The sequence below is a fragment of the Fulmarus glacialis genome, unplaced genomic scaffold (genome assembly GCF_000690835.1).
Source record: "Fulmarus glacialis isolate BGI_N327 unplaced genomic scaffold, ASM69083v1 scaffold3660, whole genome shotgun sequence".
NCBI lineage: Eukaryota > Metazoa > Chordata > Aves > Procellariiformes > Procellariidae > Fulmarus > Fulmarus glacialis.
This window is the reverse complement of record NW_009189393.1, coordinates 8,699-17,994: the sequence shown is the minus strand read 5'-3', so window position 1 is coordinate 17,994 and position 9,296 is coordinate 8,699. Positions and strand designations below refer to the sequence as shown.

The 9,296-nt window shown below is 43.1% G+C and overlaps 1 protein-coding gene across 1 annotated transcript in view; it reads left to right on the top strand.

Annotated features, from left to right (window-relative positions):
* The first annotated feature begins 4,071 nt into the window (after window positions 1–4,071).
* The window catches only part of PANK2 (pantothenate kinase 2), an 8,283-nt gene continuing 3,058 nt past the window's right edge, over window positions 4,072–9,296 (top strand). The window contains exons 1-5 of the mRNA XM_009581704.1: window positions 4,072–4,129; window positions 6,006–6,358; window positions 7,408–7,661; window positions 8,688–8,864; window positions 9,123–9,246. Coding sequence (XP_009579999.1) covers window positions 4,072–4,129; window positions 6,006–6,358; window positions 7,408–7,661; window positions 8,688–8,864; window positions 9,123–9,246 — 966 coding nt within the window. The remainder of the gene's footprint in view (window positions 4,130–6,005; window positions 6,359–7,407; window positions 7,662–8,687; window positions 8,865–9,122; window positions 9,247–9,296) is intronic.

Below are 9,296 nucleotides of genomic sequence, written 5' to 3'. Positions count from 1 at the left end.
TCGTGCAAAGACATGATGTGCATATTGCTTTAAATTCTCAGTATACACAGTATGCAAGTAGAGGTACCAATAAAATACTGTTTTGGCAGCTCCTTTGCAGTACAAAATTTAAGCTTTGATTTTTAAATACCTTTTTATGTTTTGGAATTGTGTATGAAATGTGAATTCCTAGCAGAGCCTATTTTTAGAGATGGGAGGATATGTAGACTTAGTGTCACTTTATATTAAATGCTGATGAATATTTTTTTCCCCCAGCTGTAAAATTTCCATCATGGTATAACGCTATTAAAATATAACGAATATTTTGGAATAAGCATAGAGATGCTATCATGCGCTCAACTAAATCATCAGTCTTCGTTGCTCCTCTGCAGGTTAATCTTTTTAGCTTCTGGTATAACTGGCTCATAACTTAAGGATCAGTCTGAAATACGACTTGAGCTGCTTGTTGTATGAAGAAAATCCACCGTGGAGATCTTTAATTATATCGCCTCTTTAATCTTGACACTTCTGCAGCTTTCAAAATAAGTCTGTTGAGGTTTTTTTTTATTTATATAGTGTCCAGTTTTATAAAGTAATTTACATAACAAATAAATGCATTGTATTTTTCTTGCCCCAGAGAGCATACAGTCTAACTCTAAAAGGGATTTGAAGATGAATGGAGGGTGGCAGCTCTTGCTGTTTGAACACATAGTATCTTGAGCTTTTCGGGGGGGGGGCGGGTATTTAATGCTAGCTGTAAGCCCTTAACTTTGTTTGCAGACTGGTCTGTTTGTTGTTGCGTATCCATAGATCTGCCCATTAGAAAAAAGTTTATTTTTAAGACAAAGAGCTGCATGTAAATTTTGTGTATGAAAATGTATGTATAGAGCTGCTTTTTAAAAGTGTCTGTGCTAAGGGAAAACAATGCTGTGTCAGGCCAAAAGATGAAGAATTTTTTTCTTGGAGAAAAATTTGCTTTAAGGATGCTTTATAACTGCTGTTGCAGTATGTTGCATTAGGGAAGCAAATGAAAATAAGGCTCATCGTTGTGTGCCTCATCTGCCCGTTCCTTAAGTCATCTTCTTTGTACCCTCGCTACTTTTCACATTGAATACTGTTGGATTTATTTTTGTCTTGCGCGATGTTTGAGAGTCACGTTAGTGGCCGTCATCGTGCTAACAAAGTAATACAGAGAGTTTCATTAAGGAAAAGACTGTAGAAGGTTTTGAATGGAGAACGGTTCTGGCTTTGAGGGGAGGATTTCCTGCCTTTCTTGTAAATGTCCAAATACCCGGGGAGAGACTAAACACTTCCCGGAAGGTGCTGGGCAGGAGGAGAGTCCAGAGATTCGCACCGCAATGCTCTTCCCGTGCACTGCCGATGGGTTTCTCATCCTCCCTGTCGTTCTCTGGCTGGTAAGTACTCGGAAAGGAGAGACGTGTGAGGCTCTTTCCCAGCACGGAGGGCTCCAAGTAGCAGCGGGGAGGTGGTGAAGAGAGGCGGCGTTTGCGTTTTCTGCCTTGGCCATTAAAACTGGCGTCTTCTTACGCTGGTTGTTTCAGCAGAACCTTCTGACTGAGAAAAATTGGGCTCCGGGCTGCCCAAAAGCTCCTGGATGCCACCAGTTCTCACGCGGCTCTAGATCTGCCATCTTCTGCAGCAGCTCTCTGGAAAAAATGCTGTAGAGGCTTACAAGGGAGAGATCTTTGGATGCCTTTCAACTGCACTGTAGATGCTGCGAAAAATCAGTGTTTTAAGAGAAATCTCGGTAGCAGATGGTGATGGCTTTCATCCAAGAGAGCTTCCTCCTTCCTCCCTTGGAAGGCATGGATTTTTCTAGCTCTCAGATATGGAAGAGCTGTTGCTGCCCTGCATGTTCGTGTTGGCTCACTTCCTGTAAGTGTAAGGAAAAAAAAAAACGGTTCTCCATGTCATTGAACTAATTTCCTCCTCTTGTTTGTATGCCACACCCCTTTCCTACAAAAATGGATTTATAGGGGAAGTTTTGTCCCTGCCCCAGGTTATTTGAGTGCTCTGTGCAGGCTTTACTGCATAGAAAATCCTTTATGATATGGTGAAGAAGTACTTAATTTTGAGCTAGCACGTTTCTTCCTTGGATTCTTAACCTGTGGCTGGGATGTATATAATGAGAAATCCATAATTAAGAATCATTTGGTTTAAGTTAATTACCTTAATAGGCTATCTTTTAGAATTTATCCCTGGTGACTTACTGAAGGTATAGCTGAGCTGTTGGCAGATGGAGAACACCAGCTGCTCCGTGCAGCGGCTTTCTGCAGCTGGTGCTGCAGGGATGCGCGGAGCCAGCTCTGGCCTGAGGCTGTGTCCCTGCACGGGGGGTTGGATGCTCTTTTTGGGGCCAGCTGGGATTTAGCGGGGCCAGTGCTGAGTGAAGACTAGTAAGCCCTGAGCCCACCCTGACTGCAGTTTACACCAAGCTCTGCAGGCGTCACTCCTGTTTCCCCAGTAGCCATGTCTTGTGGTGTGCCAGACAGTGGATAACTGGTGTGGTTTAACCCCACGCTTGATGTTCTGCTAGTTCAGTGACAGCTATAACAACACCCGAATAAAAAGTACATTTATATGTATTAAAAAATTGACGGTCTCGAGGGCACTGAGAATAAGCTGGCATGAAGTTTCTCAGGAGCTGCTATCTTCTTTTGTGACTAGGAAAGCTTCCTCAACTGATGGACCGAGTTGGTGATTCTCGTGCCCTAAAATCTGGAAGGTTTGTGTCCCTGAATGTAGGAGTTTGGTGTGTGAACTTCACAACCAACTTTAAAATGAACTAGTGTTATTCTACTGAACAAATGCAGGTACTACCAGCTGAGCGTCTGCTCTGAAGTGGAAGCCCGTTAGCTTCTGATGAAGCAGCCCGTATGGCATTTTCAGTTACGTGGCTTCAGCGGGGCACCGCGCCTTCGTTTTTGGATGCTTTTCTGCTGCACCCCAATGAGGGCATCTCCGAGACCCCATCCTCTGCTCTCTCCCTGTTTTTACCCTTGCGTAGCCCAGCGAAGTGAGGTTGGGGAGAGGATTGCCATCTCTAAATACGAGGGTGGGGATGCTTTAAAAAAAAAAAAAGTGCAGGCTTCATAATGCAGGAAAAAAATTGCATGTCCTAACAGGAACAAATATATTCCAGAAATCAAAAGGAGGTTTCCCGGCACCAGGACAAGAGGTTTTCTGGAAATCAATCCCTTCGTCAGAGCAGAGACGACAAAACAGCCGAGTGCTTTTAAGAGCGGGAAATTTGTGAAAAGGGAGTCCAGGATGTCAGTGACCTCGACAGCCAGGAGAAGACTTGGCTGAGTAACGTGGGAAGCCTCTTCCTCTTCCTTTTCTTCCGTAGAGCTTGCTAGTTTTAAACAGAGTTTAAGCAGTATTGAAAAGCACAGTGAACATGGGGAAACTGGTTTTAGTGATCATATACATGAACTGGGTATTTAAATAGAGCGGTGTTTACCAGCTCCAGTCGCTGGAGGGACTGGAGCGGCAGCAGAAGGCTCTGGTTTGGCTGCCAATGCCCTGTTTTTACCTGTGTGATGTTGATGGTATTTTTATTGCTGCTTCTCTCAGTAGCAGAGCATGATCCTTGTTCAAAGCATTTTTCTGCAGTAGTTAGTTGATAAATCTAGGACTTTGATTCAAAGAAAGACAAAATACTTGGCGGGGGTTGTATTCTGCCATTAATATGGGGACTGCTGACTTATGGATGTATATGCCATGTTGGAGATGGCTTTAATATTGCATCAGGTGGGCCTGTGTACAGGTTTTTAGGTTTAAGGTGTCGGGACGAGCAAGTGAGTGAAGCAAGCAAACACGCGGTGTTTGCTGCCCTGATGCCCACCATGCAGAAGCAGGGTGTCCATCTCCCTGTTGGAGTGGTCGTGGTCTCTGTCGCTTCTGTTTGCCAGCTCAGCGCCCGTTGCCACACTCCTCCACGACAAGGGCCTTTCTTTTGGGGGTACAGAAATCCTGGAGTTCGTCCTGCCTTTCCCCTCACTTATACTCTGGGGTCTTGGAGTCCCCTTCCCATGAGGGTGCTCCTCCGGATCTGGTGTCCCCGGGGATATGGTTCTCCTGACATTACGCGATGAGGCCCAGGCAGCCAACGTTCCTCTCTTGAGAAGTAACTTAACTGTTTCATTTAGCTATAGTAAGGTTTTCATGAGGGAGTCTTGAAGTAAGACACACACGCTAAACTTTTCTCCAAGTAAAGCACTTGGTAGACTTTCCATCTTGAAATGCTGATAGAGTTTGCAATTCTGAATTCTGGAGTACAGAATGAGAAATTGTCATGAAAAAATTCCTTGAATTGCTCCTGCTTCCTCTCTCCGTTGGACGATGATTCAAATTTCTGTCTCTCTCATTCATGAACAGTTATTTTTATGTCTGTTCTTGTTTGAAGTAAATGCATTCGAAAAGGAGAGTGATTGGGATTTGGATGTGCCTCCTAAAATAGAGCTTGCATCTTCTTTCAAGACTTTTTTTTTGTGATGGTTCGGGGTGGCCTCTCTGTAAATATATAAAAATAACTCCGTGGTTTAAAATTAACATGGGTAGCTGATGGCTCTAGCAGCTCCTGGGGAACTGTAATGCTCTAAAAGGGCCTGTCTTGCCTCTGCTCTGTACAGCAACCAAGTTAACCCGCCGAGGAGAGAATATATCGTCTTCAAACATGTGCTTGTCTGTCGGGTTTGTGGCTTTTCAACGACCGTTTGGTCTGGAAGTGAATTCCCTCCTGCCCCTGAGTTGTTTTCTTTGCTGTTCAGCTTTCTGAAGAGCTGCCTCTGGGTATTTGGGGATTGCTCTCTGACTGCTTAGTGCTCCTGCAGCTCGAGTGGCGGGGCCTCGGCGTGCACCTCCTGCGCTGCTGGGACGGGGGGACAAGGAACATGCTCTAGCTTGGGCAGTTCTGCGTTCTGGGGATAAGCTGCTGCTTCCTTGAGTTGAACCAGAGGGATACCCGCTTTGACATGGCCGTAGGAACGAGGGCTTCTTCGTGTTGCACACTTATCTGTCTGGAGATAAGCAAACATATTTTGCAAAAAATAACAGTAGCATGTTATCATGCCTGTCTCTGACAATTTTACTGAAACCTGAGATCCTTCTTTCCAGAGGAATGTTAGTAACATTGATGTTGCATTTGGGTTTATTTTCTAAACATTCCTTTTTTCCTTTTGGAAAAAATGTAAGGGTTTAATCCTGCTGCCATAAGCCATAACATATGGCTACATTTTTCTCTTTGCTCTGGAGCCCATGTATCTTGTTAGCTCTAGCCTATCCTTTAGCTCATTAATAGTAATATTAATCTGTTCCAGTTCTCAGCTCTAATCGCAGATTCCATCTGATCAGGGTTTTCTTTTGATCTTTTCCAAGAAGCTCATTATCTAATACAGCTGTAAATGTTGCTGGGCCTGACACTAATGCATATTTTGTACCATGGGGGAATTTGACTAATAAAATAATCCAATTAGACATTTGTTTTTGTCTCCCTGGGGCATCTTAGATTACTTGTCTACCTCAGTTACGTGTTGTAATTAGTTAACGTTTGTACATCCCTTTGATGTAAAAGCACTGGTATTATCCTTGGCTCTGGATCAGAACTTTATAAAAGAAATAGCTGGGGATTAAAATTGCAGCAGTATCTAGCGGGTGTACGGATCTGTCAGACCTGCGCTGTGTGTATCTTCAGTGCTGCGTGGTGGCGGTGTAAATATTTTGTGGATTGCATATCAAATGTTGGGAGCTCCTGAACACGAGGTATCTCAAAACAGGAGTTAAGTCCGTGTACAGAGGCATCTCAGCCACACTTGTGAAAGACAGACCAGGCTGCTAACGTTTTTTTCTTGTGTTTTCCACTTTAGAAATGAATAGATCAAACAGGCCTGCGTTTTGGAGTCCCTAGAGACTTGCATGAATTAATAAGTATTTTGCTGGTGGTATGACAATATCAAACCCTGTTTCTTTTTCTTTTTTTTTTTTTTTTTTTCTCCTCTCTTTAGTCTTTCCTTGGTTTGGCTTGGATATTGGAGGGACCTTGGTCAAACTTGTTTATTTTGAACCAAAGGACATCACCGCTGAAGAGGAGGAGGAAGAAGTGGAAAATCTCAAAAGTATCCGCAAATACCTGACATCAAATGTAGCCTATGGATCTACAGGCATTCGGGATGTGCACCTTGAACTAAAGGACCTTACCCTGTGTGGACGTAAAGGCAATCTGCACTTTATACGCTTTCCTACCCATGACATGCCTGCTTTTATTCAAATGGGAAGCGAAAAACACTTCTCAAGCCTCCATACTACCTTATGTGCTACGGGAGGTGGAGCGTACAAATTTGAGCAGGACTTTCGCACAGTATGCATTTTTGGCTTCTATACGATTAGGATCTGGTAGTGAAATTTTCTTAAAGCTTAAAACTAGAAAACTTCCTCTGCAGACTCTAAAACTTCTGTAAATCTTAGCTTTGGAAGAGTGTACCTAACTGAAATTAAACTTGGTTCAGGAAACAGCATGTGGAGTCAAGTTTGCATCTCCAAATTAGGATACTTTCTTTCCTGAAAGTGCATGTAACATTCCTGTAACTCTAAAATTATTCACTAACTTCCATGGCGTGTGCTCTTACGAGACTTTCTCTGCATTATTAATCTCTGATTATGCTGATCTCAGTCTTGTGGGTTTTTTCTCATTGCTGTCTTTCACATGCTTAATATTTGTTTGATTGTTCCTTTGCTCGTGTGGTTTCATTTCTAACACACATGTGAGTGAGCGGATTGAGGTTCAGTCAGATTTGGTGGTAAATTAACTGAAAGGAGGTTAGTAGTTGAGATTTGACATCATCATGTGGCTTCATTATAAGCTTGATTGTTGTTCATAGGTGAAAAAAATGTGTGATAAATACTTCATCTAACCAGGGCTTGAAAAAATGCACCAGATTAAGAGGCTTTTTGTGCGGTCAAGGCAGTGACATGAGGGGAAAACAATTTCGTAACTTCCTCTGTTTTCTGGGTGGTTTTTTTGGTTGGGTGGCTTTTTTTTTTAATTTGGTCCAACAGTTAAATCCCTTCTCATTTTTCTTTGTTTTTCATGCTAATGCCTCAGAGTCAGGACCTAAATCAGGCCCATGGAAGTTGATGGGATTCTTTTGGCATCCATTTGTGGATCCAGTTGTTCGTTTCCCCCCTCTTCCATGTCTGCACCCTTTAGGGCCGGGGTAGTTAGCAGTCCATGTGCGTGGAGAAAGATGGAGCCCTCCTGTCATCTGTACTTCTCAGCCACCACAGGGAGTAATGGAGATAGCTGAATTTAGCTGGCAGGGAATGCGTTTTTCTAGCCCTGAGCATAAACACTTCAGATCCTTAGCTACTTCTTAAACATTCTTCTTTCTTTTTTTTTTTCCCTGCCAGATGGGTGACCTTCAGCTTTGTAAGCTAGATGAACTCGATTGCCTTATTAAAGGAGTTTTGTACATTGATTCAGTTGGATTCAATGGACATTCAGAGTGCTACTATTTTGAAAACCCGACGGATGCTGAAAGATGTCAGAAGCTCCCATTCAACTTGGAGAATCCGTATCCTCTCCTTTTGGTGAACATTGGCTCAGGGGTCAGCATTTTGGCTGTGTATTCAAAAGAAAACTATAAACGGGTAACGGGGACCAGGTGAGTGCTGTGAGGGGGTAAATTCACTTTGAGTTTTATTTTAGAATCTGGAATGTATTTCTGCATTGTAGATGACATTTTCAGGGACAAGCGGCGTTAAAGGTGGTGAGTTGAATGACTGAGCTCCTGCTTTTACTGCAGTCCCTCATCTCTGCCAGCAAAGATCCCTCCTGGAAGAGAGAATCTGAATTTCATGTTTTGGTTTCCTTACTGCAACCAGTCTCTAATTCCTACAGCAGGGCAACTGAAAAAGCAGCTTCTAAACTTTAATTTGCCATCAGAGAGATCCCATAGTTCGGGGTTATCCCAAATATATTCATAACGATCACGTTAACAACTGTTAGCTTTGATCCTAGCAGTAGAGATTTGCATCCTGACTTCTAAAAGTTACCTTATTTTGGTGGAAGGGATGCTGGCATGGCAGTAACTCCCCAGTAACTCCCCAGACAGGTGACTGCTGCAGTTACCCTTCTTGAAGATGTGGCTCTTGTTGCCAGGCAAAGCCAAAAAGCTCTGTGGCTTTAAGCTTTCCTGAATTTCCTGAAAGTTAGCAATAATAATAAAAAAACCCCACAGTACAGATCTTACTCTTATTGTACATCATTATTGGCATGTGTGCACAGTAAAGTGGACAGGACCTATTTTTTTCCCTTAAGTTTTGAAGAGCTGTGTCCTAATACTCCGGTTATCCCTCAGGACTAATATTTATTTTCTCTGAGTGCTGGGAAGAAGGTGGATATTTTAAACTAAGAAAATTAACGTCTCATTTAGAAACATGCCCTCTGCAGAAGGCTGTGAGGGCGTGGGATTCTTTTTAGGCTGCAAGATATTTGAAAGTAACATTAAAAGAAAACTGCTGCTCTTCCAAGATTGCTCTCACTGAAAAGAGAAGCAGCTGAAGGAATGGGGCAACCTGAGCTAACTGAGCGTAGCTGAGTAATCTGAGCTTTCAGTGGAACGAGCCATTTTCTTTCTCTGTCTCTTTAGAAGCAAGGCGGGTGACTTTGCTTTTGCTTTATGTTGCAGCCTTGGAGGGGGAACCTTTTTTGGTCTCTGCTGCCTTCTTACTGGTTGCTCCACCTTTGAAGAGGCCCTAGAGATGGCGTCCCATGGAGACAGTACCAAAGTGGACAAACTAGTGCGGGACATTTACGGAGGGGACTACGAGCGATTCGGATTGCCAGGCTGGGCTGTAGCATCCAGGTAATGACTTGTCTGATTTTTATTTTTCACAGGAGATTCTGCAAGGATGAAAAACTGGATTTACGTCTCTTAGGAGAGCTACCATTCCTTCTGCTATTCTGTTTTACCAGATCTAAATTACTGATAGCAATGCTTTTCAAAGTTAGAAAGAAATACTTCGAGAGGAATCACTTTGGTTAAATTAGCAGTTCCCGTTTTCTCCTGGAATTCTGATGCAAATGGACCTTTAACCCGAAAACTGTCTTTATGTCTTTACAGCTTTGGAAACATGATGAGCAAGGAGAAGCGGGAATCTGTCAGCAAAGAGGACCTCGCAAAGGCTACTTTAATAACCATCACTAATAACATTGGCTCCATAGCACGGATGTGTGCACTTAATGAGGTATTACGGGGAAATCTGTTTCATTGCTTCCTGTCTAAAGCATCACTTGT